At 33.5% G+C, this 25,082-nt stretch overlaps 1 protein-coding gene across 6 annotated transcripts in view; it reads left to right on the forward strand.

Annotated features, from left to right (window-relative positions):
* SACK1B (scaffolding CK1 anchoring protein B) overlaps window positions 1–25,082 on the forward strand; it is a 90,733-nt gene that overhangs the window by 15,840 nt on the left and 49,811 nt on the right. For 5 of the 6 annotated variants that reach the window (XM_090282609.1, XM_090282614.1, XM_090282611.1 and 2 more), the window contains exon 2: window positions 7,240–7,743. In XM_090282609.1, the coding sequence (XP_090138735.1) occupies window positions 7,300–7,743 (444 nt within the window). In that variant the 5' untranslated portion in view covers window positions 7,240–7,299. Of the gene's footprint in view, window positions 1–4,838; window positions 5,011–7,239; window positions 7,744–25,082 lie in introns of those variants that run through there. The other variant, XM_090282612.1, reaches the window with a different exon arrangement.

Here is a 25,082-nt window from a genome sequence, read left to right on the forward strand (position 1 = left end):
TTATCGAGACCTCATTAAGTGCATGTAGTTATTTTTATTTGTTCTTTTGTTCATGGTCCCTTATCCATATAACTAGTTTCTGGGTGTTCTGTATTTGTTCATGTGTTTCTCTGTAAGAACTACTAATATTTATATGCAGGGTTTCGAATAATCTATTACAGTCAATGTAGTACATGAAGAAAGGAGACATTCTAAAGTGAAAAATAAAAACTATTAGGGTACTTCTTTATTTTAAAATTTTTATCCAATGCCAAACTATGCATATTTATTGGTAAACCTTTTGTAAATATGTTTTTTACCAAATGTAAAAGAGCCATTGAACCACCACTCAAATACAACCCCCGTTTTTTGTTTGTGTGTTTGTTTTTATGTTTATGTTTTACTTTTTGTTTTTGGATGAGTTTCTTTAATTATAATGTTGTTGTTATGTAGTTTGGTAGCCTGCTTGTTATCCACATAGCATCATATCAAACATTTTTCCATGCTATTGAAAGCACTAGAGGAGGCTTTTGGGTTTCTTGAGTTTTTTGTTTGTTTGTCTTGCATTTGGAAATGGGAGGGCATAATGTTTATGTCACATAAAAAATGAAACTGACCATGAAGGCTGACTCAGAAGAAACTGGGAAGAGGGTTAGCAGGCAGTTCCTTTTCTTCCCAGACTAAGAAACAGTTTCCTAAGCACATTCCTACTTCCAAGCAAAAGTTAGCAAGTTTGTGAGTATCACAAATCTTTTCAGCAGGCAAAATAAATATCATCTTAATAATCTGAAGAAAGGGGTGCCCCAAAACCCAGCTTGTTACACATTATAGGATTCTTGCAAAAATATGTACCCTGCTTGAATACATACAGAAGGAGGGTATTCAATAAGAAGGCAAGAGAAAAATAAGCCTTATTAATAAATAAAACTCCTTCCTATTTTACTAACTGTTTTAGCAGTTTTTATGGCCGATATAACGTTTAGGGCTTTTATATCATTTAGTTCCTATTACACACACTGATCAGAACCAGGATGAGATGGAGCACTTTGGCACAGCACAGGTACAATCCCATCATTGGAGACTCTGGAATGCTAATACTATGACGGAATATAATTCAGGAGTAGTTTGGGTGTTGACAAAAATAGTATTTTGCTTTAATTTTACTTGCATTTTAAGCCATGCATAGACTTTTCCTCTGCAATTTGAACAATTGAGTATATGCTCTGAGTAAAGGGTTTATTGTTTTTTCTATGAATTTCACCACAGGAATTACTCAGTGCTTCCAAATGATAGTGAGTGATAATGTTTTTATGTCATTAATATATATTGGAGGCCTTTATATTCTTATATCTAAACTATAGTTTAGGCTGTGGTTGACAAATACATTTAATAAGAGCCAGTATAAATAAGCCCTGGAATTGTTTTGGTGAGAAAGTGATATATCTTCACCCTAACCCCAATTTAAATAATTAAGGAAATTAAGAAATGTTTCAGTATAAAAAAAATGAAATTTTCATTTGAGATTTATAAAATTAATTTGAGTATTAAATTAGTTAATTATACTTTGGAAGAATGGAATCTATGCCATTGGGCTATTTTTTATGTTATTATAAAACCAGCTTAGAATTTTTAAATGTTTAGATGCCAAATTAGATATCAAATTGTACTTGGCAGCTTGAATATTATAGTGAATTTTTAATTTAATAGTAGCTCTTGAGTGTTTTAGTTGTTATCTTAAATTTCTGGTAATCAAATTCAAAGTGAACACAATCTTGGCAGCTAAAATTTTGAAGAATAAAGAGATACATGATTTTCAACTGTTGTGGACAATGGATTATGATTTTATGAGACAGAGATGTTCTGAAAGAATCCTTTATGAAAGATTTTCTCATATTTTGGAGGCAGACATTTTGATAAACATCATAAAGTCAATTCCCCCAAAAAAGATTGATTTGAGATTTTTCATCGCTATTTGAAAAGCTATAAAATTTTCTTTAATAAAATTTACTCAAGTTTGAAGTTATGTCAGAGAATAGTTTTATATGATTACAGAAGCTAGAAAAAATACTTGAAATAATTTCTTAATAGAAAATTAATTTTTAATTAAATTTCTTTATTTAACAATTTTAAGGTTTAACAATAAAAGCAATCTTTTTGTATATTTGTATAGCTTCATGGTGCTTCTGTAACAAAATAAAACAACAACATTAAAAAAAAGTGAGCAGAATTTATTCTCTTACAGTTCTAGAGGCTAGTATGTAGTCCTGAATCAAGGTGTCATCAGGACCACGTTCTCTTTGAAGGCTCCAGGGAAGAGTCTGTTCCATACCTTTCATTTAGTTCTGATGTGGCCCACAATCCTTAAGTGTTCCAATCCCTACCTCTGTAATCACTTAGATTCATCCCCGTGTATTTGTCTGTGTCCCCCCTAGTTGAATATGTCCTCATCTTAATTTGCTTACATCTACAGAGAAGACCCTATTTACAAATAAGATTACGTTTACTGGTGCCAAAGATTTGTACTTGAGTATATCTTGTGGGAGGACACAGTCCAACCCATAATAGTGCTCACTAGTTGAATAGAAACAACCTAAGACAGAAGTTGAAAAAGGGATGTCAGAGGTACTAGCAACTGTGATCCTTGCTGTATTTCATTCCAAGTCTTGACTTTGGATCTTCTGCTTGCACATTAAGTACAGTAATTATAACTTCAACTATAATTTAAGAACCTTGTAATTTCTCTTTGAAACATTTTTATTGACTTAGTGTTTCAGAAGTCTTTGCAGCGAATCTCAGATCAGGAACCATAAACAAATTGACACTAGGTTTGGCTGTTTGTTTATGCTGCAGTTGCTGAAATAGTGAATGACAACCTTTTTTTGCATCTTACAAAACTTTTATGATCAAACTTTTTTTGTATCTTTATAGTAATTTTACTTTAACAAGTTGTTTAAATGTAAAATAATAATAACGTTAAAAGCTAAGTACTTTATCTCATTTATTCCTTACAATGATTCAATAAGGTGAAGACTGCTGTTATTCTTCTTTCCACAAAAGACCACACTGGGGCTTTGGACATATTACCTGTTCAAGACCTTTACTATAATTGAACAAGCTGGCTTTGAAACAGGCAGTCTTACCCTACAAATAAGCTCTCACCATTTATTTGATTTATTGTGTTTTTTTCTCTATTCAAGGCACATGAGATTGCTCATCAGTGTGATTTTTTAATTAAACTTTATTTTGAGATTATTGTTAATTCACAGACACTTGAGAGAAATAATTCAGAGTGATTCCTTGTTTCCTTTATTTGGTTTTCCCTGCTGCTAGTAACATCTTGCAAAATATTTTATCTCAACCAATACATTGACTTTAATACTGTCAAGATACAGAACATTTCCATCACCACAAAAAAATCACTGCCATTGCCCTTTTACAGACATATTTACCCTCCCTTCTCCCACACACCTTCCTTGGAATGATTCACTGAGGTGAACCCTGACAACCACTCTGTTTCTATAATTTTATCATTTCAAGAATATTATATAAGGGGAATCATGCAGCCTGTGACCTCTGGGGATTGATTTTTTTTCCACTCAGCATAATTCTCTGTAGATTCATTTACAACATAACATCTATCAATAGTTTGTTCATGTTATTGCTATTAGTATTCCATAGTATGAGTGTACAACAGTTTAATATTCACCTGTTGAAGGACATTTGAGTTGTTTCCAATTGGGGCTATTATGCATAAAGGCACTATGAACATTAATGGGCAGTATTTGTGTGCAGTTAAGTTTTCATTTCTCTGAGATAAATCCCAAGAGTGCAATTGTGGTATCATAAGTCATTTGCATATTTAGTTTTATAAATGAAACTGCCAAACTGTTTTAAAATATAATTTTTTATACCTTGTTTTGTATTCTTTGTATTTACATATTTAACATTTGGAAACTTATACTTTCAAAAAATGACACTAAAATTTAATATCAAATGCAATTTGTAATGGTTATGAGGCATGGATGTGAGTCTGTTATTATATAAGGCTATTTTTCTGCAATGAATCACTTAACTAGTAAATGAGCCTAGCAGTTTGTTCAGCTTTTACATCATTGCAAGATTTTATTGTTCTCATTAACTATCATGTTTGTTAATACATATTCAAGGCATGTTTAATGGTTATTAATAAAATAATGTGATTTTATATTTATAAAGGCCCACCCAATTACTTTATCCTCAGTTAAGCCCTTCAAATGTTCAGTGACTAAACACTTGAGGATTCAGTATTAAGTCTGTATCTAAATACAGGTGCTATTTTATTGCATGCAAGCACCATTACTTTGCTGTTCTCCCTTAAAATTTTTTTGTGGATTGTTCCTTCACAAAAACAGCCCTTGTGATAAATGCATATCTCTAGAAAGTGGTTAGAGTATTGCTTTCTCAGCAGAGCAATATCAAGTGTATTTCTTATCTTAACCCTTGTCCATACTATCTCAACTTCCATGCTCAAGGCTATTGCATTTTTCTTTCATGTGTTTTTCAACATTATATCGTGTATCGTGTATTTGATTAGTTCTATAGTGTTATACTTTTTTCTCATCTTCAGTTGTTTCTTTCAATATTAATTTTTCAGCTATGTCTTTGAGGGTTTATTTTGCTTTCATAGTTCTTTTGATCCCTATGGTTTCTCAGGTCACCCATAGTTCAAGAAAGAATTTTTTATACTAGCTAAGTATATATTTGCATAGATGAAGCTCAGAAATTAGTATAGGTTTTAAAGTACTTTGTATTTTAACTTCCAAATGGATAATAAATTTTTATTTTTTAATTTTTATAAAATAGTTTATTTATTTATTTTTCTTAGAGGGAGAAGAGGGGAGAGAGAAGCATCAATGTGTGGTTGCCTCTCTCACACCCTCAACTGGGGACCTAGCCTTCAACCCAGGCATGTACCCTGACTGGAAATCGAAATGGTGACCCTTTGGTTTGCAGGCCAGTGCTCAATCCACTGAGCCACACCAGCCAGGGCAGGTAATAGGTTTTTAATACCACATGTTATGGGAATTCAAAAGTTAAATTTTAAAAATTAAGAAATAAATGCTTAGCAAACAATATACCTTTTGAACAGACAGCAATTGACTACCATTTTTTAACAATTACAATAATAAATGTGATTTTCATGTGATCATGTGCTGAAATGACCAAATGAAAATCACACTTTACTAAACCTTAGGGAAGTATACTTTAATTAAATGGATTTATTATGTTAGGTAGATAAAAAAGAAAAAAAAATCTTTTTCTTTGTTACATATGAGTATAGCATGTAAATGAGAACTTTAAGGAACATTGAAAAGGTCATTCATTAGTAGTATGATACCATGCATAAGAAGTGAGCAAGGTGAAGATTTCTCAGCTTTGGCACTTGTGATATTTTGGGCCAGATAATTCCTTTATATGGGTGGCTGTCCTGTATATTAAAGTATGTTTAGCAGCATCCCTGACCTCTGCACACTACATTTTAGTAGCATGAACATGTTCTGTCTTTATTATTATATCAGATTTAATCTTTAGGATCTTTATACTTTTAGATTGTGTCAGTGAAAATTCTGAGCTTAGAGGTGGGGCAGGATTGTCTCCACCAAAATAGGAAAGTAGACTCTTTATTTTGCTCCTCGGCTCTTCTTAGTGTATGCTGGATCTTTTCTGGTCCCTTCCTGCCCAGCAAAACTTGTGTCCCTATTGTCCATTCCTTTTCAAGTTCTCTGTATGATTAGTGACTCCTATTACATATTTTGAGCTAAGGAGTAAATAAATGGTAATGGATCCTGGGTTACCCTCTCAAATCAGATTTGAATTTTGGTAGGCCTTAGTCTGAAAAAGCTGAGTTAAGTGGAACATTGAAAATTAGGCCCAGGCCACTGACAAATACGTTTTTTGTCAGATTAGCCCCTTAGTGTTCGTAGAGCATCACAAGAGTTGTACTTTCTTTGAATCCACACGGTGGAGATAATGATTTCAAAAGACTGGAAAGTCCTGTATGTGATTGAGATAAAGTCCAATCTAATAAATCACACAGTGAGTGATTGAATGCATAACATTGAGGGGTATTGTGAAGGATGGGGTGTGAGCTTGAACAGGTGGATTTTGATTCCCCAGAGAGATCCCTGAATGATCTTAATGTCTTAAATTTCTTCATCCGTACACTGTCAAGCCATCAAATTTCAGGAGTTCTTGCTTTGAACCATCTCTTGAATACATCTGACACTTTTTCACTGGGTATTTGAATGCTGAAAGACTCTCCTAGCTACTTGTCTCTCGCCCATTCATTCCCTTGGTACTGCCAGACTATTTGTTTCAAACACAAATTTTGCTGAATCACAGAAATCTCCTGTGTCCCTCCACACCTGACTCCATTGTGTCTATTCTGCGTTATCTCCTACTCCTACTAAAAGGAACCTGCTTTCTGGCAGACCAAGTTTTTTCACAAGTCCTGAATGTACAAGCTCCTACCTGTTTCATGCTTTTGTTTGTTTTTCACTCCTGTGTGGGATGAAAATACTCATTCTGGCCACCTGACCGCATTCTTACTCAGCACTCCAGGTTCAGCTGAAGCCCACCTCCTGAGCAGGGATATTCATGACTCCTTTATTCCATATTTATTTCTACATGCTTTTATCTGAAAGCGTTGGTGGCAGGCAGTACTCATTTTGGCCCTTAGCAATAAATGGCTTTGTTTAAAGTGGTTACAAACATCTTTGTGTGTGCATTTCGCCTCTTCAGCTAATTAATAAATTCCTGTAGAGCAAGTGTTTTCTGCTTTTTATCTTTCGTCAGTATATGATTATATGCATAAAAGGTACTCAGTAAGGACTTATATCAGTGGCTGGCCAGGTACTGATTGCATTCTAATTCTATTTTTAAATATTTTAAAAGCAAAATCAAATAGGCTTATAGAAACTGATACCACCATGTGTAGTATCAGATTTTAGAAAAAATAGACTTTGTGGATATCAAAGAAGGAAAGAGTATTTTCTTAGGTGAGAAGCTGAAAGGAGAGGCCTTAGAAAAAGAAAATCAGCCGATAGTTAAAGGAAGTATATTTGTGGTAGTTTTGAGTTAAGACGCAATTAATGCCACTTTTGATATGAAATATATGTCATACTGATTTATAGATAGTAAAAATAATGGTTGACATGGATTAGAAAACATTTGATTACAGAATTCTAACTGATCTTAATTTTCTTCTTTTCAAATGCTCAGATACTTCTTGTTGCTGCACAAATGGACATTTGAAAGTGCTGTTGTCAAACACTTGCAAGCATGGAGACGTCATCACTGCTGTCCTCGTTGAATGATGAGTGTAAATCAGACAATTACATTGAACCTCACTACAAGGAATGGTACCGACTAGCCATTGATTTGCTGATTGAACATGGGTTAGAAGCATACCAAGAATTTCTTGCCAAGGAGCGAGTATCAGACTTTCTAGCTGAGGAAGAAGTTAATTATATTTTGAAAAATGTCCAGAAAATTGCACAAAGTACAGTACATGGTACTGATAATTCCTGCGATGATACCTCATCCTCAGGGACTTACTGGCCCATTGAGTCTGATGTGGAAGCCCCCGATCTTGACTTAGGCTGGCCATATGTGATGCCGGGACTCCTAGGGGGCACCCATATAGACCTCCTCTTTCATCCACCAAGAGCACAACTACTTACAATTAAGGAAACTATTCGGAAAATGATAAAAGAAGCCAGAAAGGTAATAATATTTCTATTTCTAAATAAGAAATTTGAAACATGTGGGAAAGCATCAAAATAGTATAACACATATGTATATTAAAATAATCTCTATATGTGGGGACCATGCCTATTGTTTTCAAGAAATTACACATGGATGCATAGGAAGATTGCACTTTTCATATCTTGCATATATTTGAGAGAGTTGTGATGTTCCTGCTAATGGTGGAGATTTCATTCTCTTGATAACGTATTGTACATACACCCAAGAGACCTTATGTCCATGCAGGCTGTGTGTGGACTGTGAATGAGATTATTTGACATATTTATAAGTTCAAAGGACTTAAATTTTTCTTAATCTCTGAACAAAAATATGTTGCTGGTAAATCTGTTGAAATTTTCTTTGTTCTCAACAGGACTGAGCCTTAAATTTTGCTCTGGATATAGTTCGTACTATTAAATAAGTCATAGATTTACTCATTTATTCCCTGAGTTGTATGGAAATAATCTAAAATCAGGCATAATAATGCAAAATTCTGAAGGAAGACCCTGAATTACTTCCCATTTTGGGGCCTCAGTGTTTTTTATTAAATATTTATATTGGGTTATAAATCTCATAAATTTTCTTTTTGAGCTCATATTAAACTATAGTAATTTTCTTTTAATCAATTAAATAAAAGTTATTGAGACTTATCTATGTACTTAGTGCCATGATAGGCACTTTGGAGACTATAACCAGTTTCACTAAGCCATTTATTGAGCTCAACCTAGAGTTTTAAAATTTATGAACAAAAAGTTATGATTTTTAACTATAAGGTCTCTGATTCTTAATTATGGTTAATATACTATATAGAAGTTTAATCTAAAAGGGATCTTAGGATACACACATACATGAAATTGCTTTCTTTCATGGCAACAAGAAATGCTTGAAAAGCATGCGTTTATGGAGTAGAGAAATACGAGATCCTTGAAATCTACAGTGACATGATAGAGTGTAAGACAAGCAACTAAAAACCTCACAGTCATATTAGGGAGACACAATATTCTGAGGCTAATGTCAAATGTAGGCTTTGCAAAAAGTAAGGTGTTTTTTTATCCCCAACCATCTTTAACTCAAATAAACTGACTTAAACTGTGTTAACTCCTTTAGCAGGATTACATTAAAGAAAGCACTAATATTTCAGTTATTAAAAATAAGCTATAGAATCAGGCACATGGTAGGTGTCCAAACTTTTATTGAATGAATTGAACCGTATCTTTAAAACTGTATATCCTAAGCTCTGTGAACAAATTATACAATTATATTTTGTAAAACAATAGAAGTCAAGAATACATGAGTCCTTGTACAGGTAGACTAACAGGTACCAATATTTGCTGATTTCTGTTTTGGGGACACGATATGTGTTTGAACTACAGTATTGTTAACTGAAAATTAGAAAATATATTAGTGAAGATTAATATTATTATTATAGCAAACAAATTAGTTATGAATTTATCAGCCTATACCACAGCTAGTTTCCTATGGGGCATTGCATTTCTGTGATGCAAATTGAAATTCAGTTCTTGTGCTAGCACTAACTGGAAACTGAATGTTAGTCATGGTCACTTGTTATATTTTCTTTTTTAATGTGGCAGCTATTTATTTAGAGAAACTCTAAAAGTAATATTCTTTGCCTGTTCTTTGCTAAAAACTCCCACATGCATTAATGAGCTGAGGAACGTGAAGCACTTACTGTAAAACAGAAATGTGATGTTATGCTTCTCTTACACAAAATCAAAGTGACATAAAATAAGAAAGAGGATTTTTTTACCTTTATTCAATTTGTATTTACATATTCAAGATGAATTCTAAGAAAGTGAGCTATCTGAACCTTGTAAATTGCATATGTTTCAATTGTATATAAACCATAACAGATAATTTTTTTTTCCCCCAAAGCACTGAAGGATGTGTTAGTTTCTCTCCAGTTGCTATAAATATTGAGGTCAAATGAGCTATATATATATATGTGCATTGAATATATATTTCTGAAGTATTTTGTAAATTTCTTAATATGTCATTGTTTATTTAAAGATTTTTGAAGGATCCAGCTCTCCTGAAATGAAAAAGTTATTGACCCACTTTTCCAAGATTTTATACTAGTTAGCCTTGCTGGACAAGATGGTGTGAGAACTTTTAAAATAGGAGCAAACATTATTATAAAATAAGAGCTTGTCAGGCACTTTTTAAAGATTAAGCATGGTTTTCATGACTGTCATTTACTCAGCAGATAAATCAGTTTCTTATAACCCTTAGAATCAATGAAAGCCTATTAGTTATCAGGATAAACTTTATGTTTTTGAATTGTTTAAGAAGACAAGTTCTCTTCATTGGTAACTCTAGGATAATCTTTTCTTTTTTTTTCCAGAAAGTGTTTGAATAATGTATATTTTAATGGGTAGAAGAAAACTTTATGCTTCCAAATTTATATATATATACATACATATATATATATATATATATATATATATATATATGTGTGTGTGTGTGTGTGTATTTATAATCATCATTATCAAACTCCGTGGAAATATGAGGCCAAACAAGCAGGGCTAGAAATCATCAAAAATAACCCAGAAAGCCATCTCAGAGAAAAATTTAAATCCATTTTCACTGTTCTGTTTACAGTTGAGATAAGGTACTGATGAATATAAATGTCATATTATGGAAAAATCTTAAAATAATGAAAAGAATCCAAAAGCAATTTTCTTAGCAGTCCAAATATCTGAAGTCTGATCATAGTCACCAAGAAAATAAATAAAAATGATATGTATCTTGTTTATCTTTACTGAAAATATTTTGTTTTTTAATTTCACTGATTTATATGTGTTTGATCTGTTGACCTTAAACAAATAGCTAGATATTTCTCCCTGTAAAAATAGGCTGCTTCAAAACCAAAATGAATGGCAATTTGGGACATGGTCTAATGGCAAACCATGCACAAGTCCAGAGAAGAAAGGAGACAAACATTGTTTTTTTTTTAAATAGAGGGAAGGGAGGATTCAGAGGGAATGTTGTAAACAGAGTTCATTGGAGGAAAATGAGAATTTGAAGTGTAGTGGCTTTTCACTGGCTGAGTTATAAGAGTTTTTCATTGGCTGAACTGTTGCTGGGCGAGGAGAAGATCCTCCTGCCTGTTGAAATAGTTGTAAACAAACATCTTCCTGTCCGAGATGGGGCTTGACAATGAGAGACAGTACCTGCGAGGTCCCCTACAGGCCTTCCCCACTCTGTTTAAATGAGGTTCTCTTTCTTAATCTTCACAGTTTCTATCTTAAGTAATACAATTTTTACATCATTCTGTTTTTATAAGCAGAATATAATTTTTATATTAGAGATCCATAGATGTATTTATTTTAGAAATCCATAGATTTATCCTTATGGATTCATTTTATTTTTGCCAGTTGTCACTTGGAAGTTGTTTAGAGAGGTGTGTTTCCCTTTTCTTTCCTTTTGCTTTTTTTCTTTCTTTTTGCTTTTGTATATTTGTTTATATTGTTATTTGAAAATTTTCCTTTGGAAAAATTCAAGTTCTGCTAACACCTTACTTGTGCCCAAATAGAGCTGTATTTTTATTTAAGGGCCCTTTTTCTGTCCTCTTTCTGTTTTTCACCATGTGGTTGGCATAAATACATTTGGACCAACTTTGTAAAGTCTGATAAGCATCTATCAAGACTTTCCCAGGTAATTATTTGTCTCTCAAGAGGTGTTCCCAAGATGAGATATGCATGTATTTCTAATTACTATGAATGTCTCTTATGAAAGTATCCTCTTTAATTACTTAAAAAGTCATCTTTCATTAAAGTAATTTTTCTTCTAGCCACTCAAATTATAACTTTTAATAGTCTTGAACATGTTAATGTTTAACCAGAGTACTATTTGCCTCTCTATTTCCTAATTCTAGGCTAGCTACTTGTGTAAGACGTGAACCTTACTCTTGTGAAATATCCAATCAAGAAGATATATAAGCAAAAGTCTAGTGAAAATTAGGGCAGATTAATTCCTGAGGTGATTTGTATTGCATCTCCTGAGTTCAGGTCTTGGTCCCTCCCTGAGTCACTGTTCCTGGGTGTGTCTGTTATGGCCTAGGGAGTTATTAGTGATATGGAGAAACATTACCTGCCAGCTTGTGTCATGGCTGCAACTGGGAAGGTGAACAGATCTGAGGAGTTTCCTGGGATTTGTCTGGTATTATAAAAACAGTACTAGACTAAAGGTTTGCTCACCAGGGCTCTACCACTACTAGGTATGGATTCAATGAGTTATTATACCTTCCCAGGTGGTTTCATTAATTTAGTGAAATATATGAAGCAAAGCATTTTAGTGTTTATTTTTTTAAATCTAATGTTCCTATCTAATCTTTAATAGTGCTTATCAACTCAAGACTATTTCAATATGTTACGCCCTTGCTGAATTAGTCCACTTATGAATAATTTTTATTGTGTCATAGTGTGCCACGTCCTTCTGTATTACTTTGCAACTATATCCTGCCAGCTAAATGATATTTATGTATTCATCAGTGCCTTTTTCAGATTGAGATCACCTCTCTCTCTTAATATTCCCAATTTTTGTTAAGAATTTCCCTTTTCCCCTCCCTATTCCATCTCTCACAATACGTACTTTTATTCTTTGAACTTGAGTCAAAATTAGTTTCTTCCAGGAAATACCTTTTGCTTATTCAGATTTAATGACATTGCTATCCTTTGATATTAATTTGAACACTTCTCCTCTGAATATAATGCATTATTTATTAATATATATGTATTTGTGTGTATATGAGAGACAGAGAAGAGAATCAGAGAGAGAGAGAGAGATCTTGTTATTAAAATTGTACTGATTTTGCCATGTAACTATTGCTGTCTGTGGGGATACTCTTTCTATGCCAAACTTCTGGTGCTCTACAGAGAGATGACGCATTCCATATTCTGCTCAGTTCATTCACATACTCCCTCCTCTACTATCAATAACCATGATAATATCAAGTATATACTTTTTAATATAGTTTTAAGGGAGAGGAGAGAGGGAAGACAATACATATAGGGACTCTTTAACTTTATTGCAAGATAATTTTGGTCTTCCTTGATTGATTTGATTGATTTGATTCAAAGCTGCAGTTTCTATCCCACCTCCCCCCTTTTCTCTTCATCTCCTCTCTCTATTGCCAAATTCAAATGATGCTCTTTTACAAAGGAGATTCATGGGATGGTATGAAGGCTCTGAATCTTAGAGTCAGGGGCTGGGTTGAATCCAGCTCAAGCAGCTGTTCACATTAGACATTACACTACATCTCTCTGAACTTTACTTTTGCCATCTGTAAAATGAAGATTCTGATACATTATAGTGCACTTGTGAGAATGGAAAGAAATAGATTACATATCTAACATGACACCTACCACACATTAAATACCCTACGTATAGTGTTGAGATGATAACTCTTCATCTTGCTATTCCTCCTCCTCCTCCTCCTGCACCTCTTCCTCTTACCACATTATTCCAGAGCTTAATTTTGTTTAAAAAAAATCCATCAGCTTGTATTTTTGTATCATTGTGATTGAGCATTTTTTCTTTAAAAGTTCAATATCTAACAAGATAGTATTTTACTAGGTATGTCATCTAGGCTATTAACTGATTGTGAAATGACTATTCCCAAAAATACTTAAATGCATTTCTGAAGTATCATAATGAGTATATACACTGCATTAGTTGTAGAGCAACATAGCGTTTTCCCAATGTTATTTCTTAGGAAGTTCAAAATGGGAATATATTGATTCAGCGTAAGTATATTTGAAAATAAGGCCTACTGTGAAGACAGCTTAGATATATATTTTATTAATATATTTCAAATATGCTAAATTTAGTATTCTCTTTTATGGAAAGTAGGTTAAGTATGAAAGACAAAATTATAAACCATAGTTTCTTACCTAAAGCTATGAAAATCTAAAAAAATCTATGAAGCTCTGAGAAAAACTAAGGGAGGAAGGTCTGTACACCCCCCCCCCAAAAATATATATATTTTATATGTACATAAACTTCCCATCTTTTATCTAAAATTTTAAAAGTGAGAATTTTATTAACTTTTTAAATATAAACATTATAGAAGGGTTTATATTTATAAAAAAGAACAACAAGATTTTGCAAAATTTTAAAGTTTATATTATAGGCCATTTATTGTCAAAATTTGGTTTAAATAACTCTGGGCTTATGAAATATTACTTACTAAATATTTCTGATATAATTTAAAAAGTGATAATGAATGTTATTTAAGATCTGCAATAATTAGTTTTAACCTAAAAAAATAAAAATAAAAACATGATTTCTTGAGAGAGGTACTATTTTGTGCTCAGTTGATGAAAAATAATATCTCAAGAGTATGAAAAAATAAAAATAAAATCGTTAAATGAGATCTTCAACTTGGTTGCACAGTAAAGTCATCTGTAATTTATGAGTTTCAGATAACTCACCGGTGTGTTATCAGGTAAAAGCTAAAGATCACCCAGATTTTTATTCTTAACAGAATTTCACTTGAAAATTCTCAACTTGTAAAAAGAGTTTAGCCTTAAAAATAAAAATTAGAATCACTATTAGGGACAAAATTTATCAGAAATGCTGCCTGGATGATATTAACCTATATCTTTATTAATTGTTAGGGGAATTTCTTTTTTAATTTGAGTTATTTTATAGGGCATATGACTTAATCTGATTAAGGGACATGTTTTTACAACCATATTCTCTGCTCAGTTATTATTCTTTGATGATCTTTAATATTTTTTCCAAAATAAGCTGTGAGAAACAATTCCTATAAGAACTGCATGCAGTATGTACAGTGTTTCTATTAAATTCTGAGGGATTGTTACTGACTATGGGAAAAAAATTAGTTCTGTGAATTCTCAGATCTCTGAAGTAGAGTGCTTATTTTTATTATTTCTTTTTATTCATTTTCCTTCCTGTCACAAATTAAAATAAAAACAAACCATTTAGTTATTGAATTGCATAATATTTTTCTGACAACACGCCTTTAGTAGTTTGTAGAAATGGCAAAGCTGATTGTCATCATGAAACATTATGTTCATAAAATACAGAGTTTTCCTAATGTCTAAATAACACCTAAATTTCATAGGGATAGAATTTAACACTCCTACAAATTCAGATGCCTTTAGAGCAAAGTCATTAAAATAACCCTGCTGAGGAAAAGGGGGCAAACGGTATTCCAGTAGGGAGTGAAAGAAACATAGAGGAAGAGAAGATAACTTGACTCTCTAGAAATTCTTGTTTAAAATATTATAAATAAAATGTAGTTTGCAGCTGAATATGATAATGAGCTTAGGACCTCAGGTGTACATTGAGGCATTTTATCAAAGGTTATCTTTCATAAGGATAAGGGCATATAACTTTCCTTATCTGTTCTTCTTATGAGATATAACCCATAATGAAGGTTAGCAATTGGGACCTTTTTTGAGATGGTAAGGGCTGTAAGGCCAGAATGACATTTTGTACGTGAAGCATTCTGCCTGCTCTACACTTACCACAGATTCATCATATGGTATATGCGTTTACATCAATTATTCAGGTCTTTTAACTTGTCACTCTCCAAATAGTGAAAGAAATTAGTTTGCTTTCTTTCATCAGGAGTGGGCTTGGCTTCTAGTTTTGTGTAATGGATTTATATTATATGGTTTAGTAAGGACTATCAGGTAACATTTATTACTTGTGTGTCATACACTGTATTAAGCACTCTATATACATTACCTTAAATTGACCTTCATAACCATCCTGTGAAGTATGCACTATTATTATTTATATTTTACAGAAGAATAATATAATCTGCTTTCTTGTAACAGGTATGTCTCTAGTCAGTGGTAATGATCCAAAATGATCATAATTAGAAAGTAATAATGACTGTATATTTCTAAATAGAGGTATCGGAGGACCTAGTTGAGAGGGTCTAAGATTGAGAGCAGTTGATGATGTGGAAGTATTAGTTTCTAAATGAGCCAGGAACAAGGACATTTTGGGGTTGCTATTATAAGTCAGAAGTAACATACTTAGAACTGAGAGGAGGTTATAATAGGTAGATGAGCTGTAGTGCCTAGAATGCAGACTAAATCAGGAGGTATGGGAAATAAATGGGTTATCTGAGTTCAAATGTAGGGAAAATTTTAAAAATTAAGAAAAGAACAGTCAGACAGTGAAGTTATCTTTTGGCCTCTGCTGAGTTCAGCTGTGAGGGGGATCAGTCAGTCTTGGCTAGCCTTGTAGGTGAAAAGTATGTCAGGCTATTCATTCACTCAGCAAATATTTATTTTATGCCTACTGTATGTCAGGTACTGTTCTAAATTCTGGGAATATATAAGAGAATAAAATACCAAAGAAACTATACTTTTGAATGGAGCTTACATACAAATGGGGAGAGAGATAATAACCTTAATGAATGAGAATTGCTGTGGAGATAAAAAAAACAAACAAAGCATAAATATGGTTGGGTAGGAGGATTGAGATGGTGGTGGGAGTTAATTTTGGATATGGTTCTCTGAGTAGACTTCATCAAGAAAGTGGCATTGAAGTCAAGATTTGGGGAAAGAGGGAATGAGCCATGTATCTATTTCTTGGTTGAGCACACTGGACAGGCTTTAGGGCAAGAACATGGCTTCTTGTTTGTTAGGGGGACAGTAAGGATGACAACTCCTGGACTCAAGAAAGCAAAGGGGAGATGAGTAGGTGAGTTTAGAGAGTTAATGTGGAGGCCCTCATGGGCCATGACAAGAACCTTGGCTTATGCTCTGTGTCAAATGGGGAGTTGCTGGAGAGTATTGAACAAACGAGAGACATGATCAATTTTTCAAATATGCTGTGTTTTAAAAGGATACATCTGGCTTAAGTTTTGAAAATTTACTTTAGAAGCTCAAGAATATCAGAGGCTATTAAAATAATTCAAGTGTGAGATGATGGTATCTTAGATGGTCAGGATGTTAGCAGTGACAGTTAGATTTTGGATATATTTTAAAGGCAGTAAAATGTGGGATGTGAAATAAGTTGAAAAAGATAAGATTACTTCAAAAATCTTGGTGTCTGCAATTAGAATGATGGCATTGTCATTTGAAAGTGTCAGAGTCATCAGGCAAGCTGGATGAGGAAGTAGTCACAGAGACTAAGCTATAGAGGCTTTTTCATTTTCCCCACAGTGGTGGGATGGTTGACCAGTAAAACCCCAGCCACCAAGACCTGCAGATATATCTAAGTAGAGATTTGGATTCGCATTAGAATCTAAACACAGAGTGACAGGACTTGGATACCAGCCTTGATTCTGAGGGTGTAGGTGAGGGATGGCGTTAAAAGTAACTTAGATAAGATTCAAATATAAAGTGGTGGGTAAATACAGTGTGAGATAAGAAGAAGACAGACTGGATGCTGGCCCAGGACCTAATAAAACACAGTATGTAACCTCCTGAGAAGTAAAACCTTCCAACAGCAATTATTTAGCAGCTCCCATGTGCTGGGTCTGGTGTGCAAAAGACAGAATAAGAAACTGGGAAGTTATCACTTTGTGATCAGTTTTTGCATAGATCATTTTGGTTGAGTAAATTTTGAGAAGTAGGAGATGTATGGTGGAAAGCTTGGCATTTTAAAAGAGGGGACGTGGGAGGAAAAGGAAGATGGAACTTGGTGGTAGAGGTAGGTTGAGACCAACTTGTGAAGGTACTTCAGTCCAGCTTTGTGGATATGGATGGTGGGAAGTCATGAAATGTTTTTGAGTAAGTCAGTGGTGCCATCAAACCTGATATTGGACATATTAATATTTTGTTGGTTGGCTAAAATGTAGAGGAAAATATAAAACAGTATAAGAGATAATGCCCATTAACAGGCTAACAATAGCCTAGAGTTGACTGAAATTCAAAATAAAACACAATCTCTTCTTGAAGAGAACATACCATCAATTTCCTGCTAGAAGTGAAAAAATAGAACTATATATACTTAATTCTGTATCTTAAGAAAGGTGATTATGGGGGTCTTAATGCTATTTATAAATATTTTAATTATCTGATTTTAGGTCAATAAAATGTGTTTCTATATAAGAAGTTTCAACTATCTATGCATAATTTATTTCTATGTATACTTATTGAATCCCTGCTATGCACAAAACACTGTTAGGTCATACATGTGGAAAAGAAGAACACTTCAAGTGGTTTAGTCTAATATTTGGAAGGTGTGCTAAAAGATTTATGGGGCATATAGAGATAAAATACGGTGTGCGTGGCATTTATGTGTGCGACCTATGTATTACAAAGGGTCTGGATTTTTCCCCACCTTTTTATAATTTAAGTTTCAGATTATTATAGAGATGCTTCTTGCAGTTTCAAAGTAGAAAATTTTGGTATAGATAAAATATCTTCAAAATATTTATTGGCAAATACAATTGTGTTTGCTTACTAGTTCAACAAATGTATATAGTAAAGGTTTATTTGTTTTTTATTCAGAGTACATATATATATACATAGAAGATATGAAAAAATATAGGGAAGGCTTAAGAAAATAGAATTTAGACATTTTCTTCCTTGGTAAGTAGATGGATAGAGATGTATATGTGCATGTATTTGTGTGCGTAGGCATGTATAATACCTTATACAGATCTCTGAAATAGAACATACATGTGTAATATACTGAGATCATACTTGAGGTTATGTATAATAATGTGCCTCCTACTTTTTTTCACTTAGGACTTTTCCCATAGTAAAGTAATTGATTTTCTGTACTGATAAGCAATGGCATAACAAAAGAGGCTGCAGTGGGAGCTGCCTGTCTTGGATTCAGGTAATAAAGAAGCTCACAGTCTCTAAGGAAATTAAAAACAGTGCTAAGATTGACCAAAATGTAGTCTGCTTTTTATTACACCATGTGCTGACAATTTTAAGTAATATTTGTGACACTGTGCTCCTTCTCACCAGGGCAGACCCTCATACAGGCAGGGCAATCCCAGCAGCCTCCACCCCCGACTCCCACCACTCCTCCCACCTCTTGGTACACCAGGGCTAATATAATGAGGCTGTCATGGTCATCTTCCTATGGACATGAAGAAAACCTCATAACTGTTTTTGTGTAATCATTAGCCCCTTAACAATTAGTTGACTCTTAAATCTTTAAAAGCGGAAAACTTAGTAAATATACATTTTCTTTCATAAACCAAAATTTCCCTTTGGACTGGATTAATTTATTGTTAATAATCACATTTGATTCACCCCCAAGAATGCAAACAAATATTTTAAACAAGTTGATAAATATGAAAAGCAAAATCATTGTCATTTGGCCAAATATCAACCCAATAGGTGCTACTGGAAAATCCATAATCACAGGGAAAAAAATAAGCATCTGAGTCATTGAAGTCATATTCAAGCCTTTGAAATTCTGGAGCAGTTATGGAAGAAAAATAAATAAATAAAAAATATGCAGTTGTGACCATGTAGTCTTTTTACAGATGAGCAGTTGGAAATTGAGAAAGTCTAAAAGTCCAAAATCACCCAACTGATGAGTATCTATCAAGTCAAATAGTGTTCAGGCATCTCAATTTCCATTCCAAGACTGTGTTATATCATGTCACTTTTCTGCTTTGGAAGGAGAACTAAATTTGTAATGACATTAATAATATCTAAGATTTATTGAGCGGTATGTGCTAGACAGTGTGTGAAACACTTTTTATGTGTTAACTTTTATGTTCACAACCCGTCTCTAAGATAGGTACTTTCTGTTGTCTCTTTTCAGTGGTATAGACCAAAGAGGTTAAATAATGTATACTAGGATTTAGAAGTCAGAAATGGCAGTGCTAGTGTTTGAGCCCAGGCAGGGGGCCCAGACAGGACAGAGCACTTCACCGTCAGCATTACCTCTGATAGACCATTCTGTGCTGGTGCCATGCAAACCAACTGAATTCTCACAACACTTTTGTGTAGATACTTTTATATTTGATTCCTGGTTATCTACCAGATACAGTCCAACCGAATAAGCATGACATATATGTGGCTCTTCATGTTGAAAGAGACTCTGCATGCACCCTTACCTTTGTATTTTATCTTCTTCCACTTGCCTCCAGTCACCTTATACTTCGGTGTTACTGAATTCTCCAGGCATTCCATGGCAACTATTCCTTCCTGATTTTGTATATATGGTCATCCCCCTACTTGGAACATCCTTTCTTATATTCTCTGCCTTCCATTCTTCATTTAAAATCTGTGTTAAATGTTATGTGTTCGGTTGAGCTCTGATCAATTTCCTTACCGGACTTTGATTGGTTGCCACTTGTGCTATTGTCACTTTATGCTACTGTCCTTGATTTTAGATGAGATCTATTCTTCATTCTGTCATAGAGCCTAGGGTTCTTGCTGTGGATTTTTTTTTTAAATCATTTTAATTGTGAAGTCAGCTGGCATTTTTGTTGCTAATTTAAAGATAATATATGTTTTTTCCTATTTTTGCTTTAAGACATCCTATTCATGAAGCTTTAAAAATGTGATGTAACTATGTGAATAATTATTTTTCAATTTTTAATTTTTTTCTCCTTAACATAGCAGAATTTTTTGAGTTCGTATCTTAGAGTCTATCTGCTCTCTTGGAAATATCTCAGCATTTTTTTTTTTTTACATATTGCTTTTACCTTATTCTATATCTTCTCTTCTCCTAGGAATTTAATTAGATATATGATATAAATCTTTGTTTCTTTTTAAATTAAATCTATTGGGGTAAAATTGGTTAATTAAATCATTTAGATTTCAAGTGTACATTTCTATGATACATGATCTGTATATTGCATTGTGTGCCCATCACTCATAGTCAGATCATTTTCTGTTACCACATATTTGGCCTTTATTTTTTTTATTTAAATACAACTCATATATTTTATATTCATTTTTGTGCTTTCCATAATTTTCTCACTGCACTTAATTCTGGATATTTTCTATATTGCTATCTTTAAGTCATTATTATTTCTTTTAAGATTTTATTTTATTTTTTAAAGATAGGGGAAGGGAAGGAGGAAAAAGGAGAGAAACAGCAATGTATGAGAGAAATATCAATCGGTTGCCTCTTGCACACCCCCAGCCGGGTACCTGGCCTGCAACCCAGGCATGTGCCCTGACCGGGAATCAAACCAGCAACCTTTAAGTCCACAGGCTGGAGCTCAACCCACTGAGCCACACAGCAGGGCAAGTCATTAATTCTTTCTTCATTTGAATATTATTTATTATAAAACTTATCTGTTATTGTCTTAATTTTAGTGTTGGTATTTTCCAGTTATACAAATCTTGAATTCTGGAGCACCTGTAGGTCTACTTCTGTTGTCTGTGGTTGTTTGGTTATTTGGTCTGATCTCTCATAATTTTGAAATTTTTGATTGAATGATGGATATTTAGTATGAAAAGTTGCAGAGTAATCTCTTTTAAAGAGGACTTAGTTTTTTCTCCCCTTTGGGTTGACTGTTAAAGTGAGGGTAGATCACTATATTCCAGACAGGGATTCATTATGAGGCTGAGATTTAGTCTTTCAGATTAGTGGTCTATCTCCAGTTCTCACTTACTTCTAGGGTAACTCTACTGGGTTTTTTTTTTTAAACAATGGAAGTTTTTACAGGAACATCTTTTGGAATAATCTGAACCACAACTTTTATCTTCCCAATATTATTATAAGTTTTCTTAAGCTTTTTACTCTTATATCAACTTCATCTTATTTGGTTTCTCCTCCTTTTGTTCAGTGACAGTTTAGGATTTGGCAAATGTATTACGGTTAGTAACTGCATAAAATCTTGAGTTTGCTTTATTGTGACTCCCTTTTATCTGTGATTGGGCTTTTAAGTCCTTTTTGCCTTGGTGGTACTGGATCCAGTTTTTGTTTTCTTTATCTCTCTGAGATTGCTGAGAGTCCTTCACCACAGTTTACTGTTTAACCTTCTTGCTCTGTGAATTGGCAAATCTGAAAAAACGTTAGGTGAAAAAGTGGCAGGAAAAGCTTAGCTTACCTCATTGTTTCTCCTTGTGAACCTGGCCCCACAAATCCTGGCTGCCTTAATATTTTTTTTCTAGCCCTTACTGTTTCCAACAGAAGAGTTGGTCTAATACAAACTATCATAGCCTTATATTAGAGGAGTCTTTTTATTTTACTTTGAATGAATTCGTATAATTAAATATCACAAAATCTGCATGAAAATTTAAGGAAAAATTACACATATTAGGTATTCTTAAAAGAGTTTTAAGTCAAAGGAAATGATAAGTTGTCACTATTTTAATGTTTAGAGAAAATCGTTTGAAATTTATGTCTAGTACTAAAATATAAATATTGCTCATTCAGTGACTCAGTTAAAGGCTATTTTCATTTTACTCTTATTTTGAACATTTCCAACATTTTTATGGATAGAAGTCATCTTGGATTTTTTTCTTTCTCATGCCTTATTTATCTAACACATCATGAAACTCACTATTTAAATAATTATCCCAATCCAGTTTTGTCTATCTAAGCTACAAAGATAAATGTTTGTGTTTAAAATACTACTTAAAGTAGTATACATATAGGAATATGTTTATATGTTCTATCTGTATTATATTTGTGTGTTATATTACATCTATGTAAGGATAGCTGTTCATGTATACATATGAGGATATATGTACAGACTTTTCAGTTCATCGTGTTTAAAATCTTACAAGGAGATCTCTAAGTCCTTCAAACACACAGATTTTAACTCTATGGAAAATGTAATGTTTAAGGGCTCCTAAGTTTAAAGCCTTAAAAAACTAACTCTGTATGTCTTTTTAAGATAGCATTAGAATTATCAAATATTATATACAGACAAATATAATTTAGTTGTAAATTTTATATATAAACTTTTTATATATATGCTTGTGTACATATATATATAACTTATAGTTTAACTATTTCTGTTAAACTTAACTTTTTAAAACAGAAATATATATAATACCCTAACGTACTCAAAGCATGCAGATAAAAATGAATAGCTTTAAATGAAATCAAATATAAGACTTTTTATAGCATTATATTTGTCACATTTATATTCTATAAAATATAGGTTTGGGAAAATGTAATGCTAATTTTTTGAGTATATGTTCATTTCGTCTTTTTTCAAAATTATTTGTCACATTTAAAAAATATATGTATTCATTGAGCCAAGTATATGAACAATTTTTTCTGTTACATTTTAAATAGTTTATTTCAGTTAACAATCCAATTTGAAAACAATTCAGCTCATTCCAAAAAAGAAAAAAAAATTGTCATGCAGCTGCCTTTTTTTTTTTTTTTTTTTTTTTGTTAGATGGATTCTGATTCAATCAAGAGAGCTTTTAGCATTTATTTATATAGTTTCATCGTAGCAAAATCCCTGGAGCTCAAAGTCACAGATTTCCCAGAGCTTAGTTTCGCATTAATGTGTACGTCCACACAGCCTTATTTTTAAGGGTGAGACCAAAGAAATTGAGAGAGCCCAAACAATTATTTTAAAATAGCACTTTAGGAAATGTGACCCAAAGAATGCACTCATCCGTTTACATGTGAAATTCTCTTCTCAACCCCAGAAGCAGGAAAAGTCCAAAACATTTTTTTCTGGTAATTGCTGAAGAAATTGCTATATACAGGGCCGTAAACTGTGTAACAGTATTCAACTAATATAATCATATTAACGAGAAAAAAAACATTGATAAAAACAATATTTTAAATTACATGTTTGTCATAGGGCTTAACATTTCAAACTGGATTGAGTATCTTTATTGTCAAATGCTAAGGGCTGCTTCCCTGGATAGTCCCTGATGCTTTCTTCCTGACTGAGGACTTTCTAGGTGATGTCCTTTTAATTTCCAGCTTTTCTTCCTTAAGAGCCTAATTTCAGCTACCCTATCTTCGAACAGTTTCTTCAGGGGGAAAAAAAAATCTCTGATTCTGACGCCCCCATCCCATCCCACCCCCACAATCCTATTACTATGATGTTTATACTTTAAATTTGTATTTATAATTATTTCCCATCCGCTTTCCAATAGATGCTCCTCTAGAGTGTTCTTTGCCTCTATCCCACTATCATTTCTTGCTACCATTCTTTATCTTTTTAACCACCATGCTTACTTAAGAAAATTTTCATTAAGTGTCCCTGCTTCTTTATTTCTCTTACCTCCCAACCCTGCAGTCTAGATTTTTCTTCCATTCTTCTCCTGTCCTGGTGCCCCATAGTCCACTGCTGTCCACGTGGATAAGACATGACAATGACCTTCTCATAACCCTCAGTCCCTTCCACTTCTCTGTGTAGTGTTCTCTCTTAATTCTCTTACCATTGGTTTCTGTGTATTTCTCTCCATTCTCTCCCTGTACTTACATTATTTCTTAAGGTCTTTTGGTAATTCTCTTTCCATCTACTGCAAGTGAATGCTTAAAAGATTTCTTTTATTCTTGGGTCTGTTCTCTTTCCACATTTTATTCCTTAGGGCTGCTTTCAACTTCCACAGCTTCTGCTACTGCTGCTGTTTACAACTCCGATCTTCTGAACATTGGCTTTTAATTCTGACAGTGTCTTTACCTGTATGGCCCAGTGAACTTTCAAATGCAGTATGACAAAAATAGTAGCAAGAAGTTTATGAAGCTCATTAAATACTTTCTCCTGTCTTCTCACTCTGTGAAAGGCATCATCACTTTCTTAGGCACCAAGGCCACAGTATCTCAGCATCACATAGAATTCATCCCTCTCTCCTAATACCTCCAGTTTTGTCATCAGGCAGGGTTTTGGACTTCTGCCACATCTTCCTCCTCCTCATTCTCTCCATTGCTGCTGCCACTGTTCTGTTCTCTACTTTTCAGGTTAATTGCATCAGTCCCTTTAACTCATCTTACTATATAATAATTCCACTTTCTCCAATATTCCTACAGTCGCTATCACTTGCCAGATGCTCAAGGACCATGTCATTCTTTCCTAATTTATATACCTTGTACCTTTGCATTCCATAAATGCCAGAGAAACTGACCAGATCCAGCATCTGCCTTTCTAGATTTGACATGCTGTTATTTTCTACCTTTAAATCTTTGCTTTTGCCCTTTCCTCTTCTCTGTCTCTGTCTACTAATATTGTATATATGGTGGGGCACTGATTTTAATATTACATATGCTCATTTTAAAATATGTCCACAACTCTTGAAAAGTCCTTCTTCCAAAAGGTGGGTCTGAATTCCCTTCCTGTTGTGTGCAGACTGGATGTAGTGACTTCCTTCTAGTGAACAGAAGATGGCAGGAGTGACAGTGTGAGCAGGTTGTAACTGATGCTTTACTTCCCCCATGATCTCTTTTCACTACTTGTTCTGGGC

The sequence above is a fragment of the Furipterus horrens genome, unplaced genomic scaffold (genome assembly GCF_987537825.1).
Source record: "Furipterus horrens unplaced genomic scaffold, mFurHor1.1.pri manual_scaffold_6, whole genome shotgun sequence".
In the NCBI taxonomy this organism is placed as follows: Eukaryota; Metazoa; Chordata; class Mammalia; order Chiroptera; family Furipteridae; genus Furipterus; species Furipterus horrens.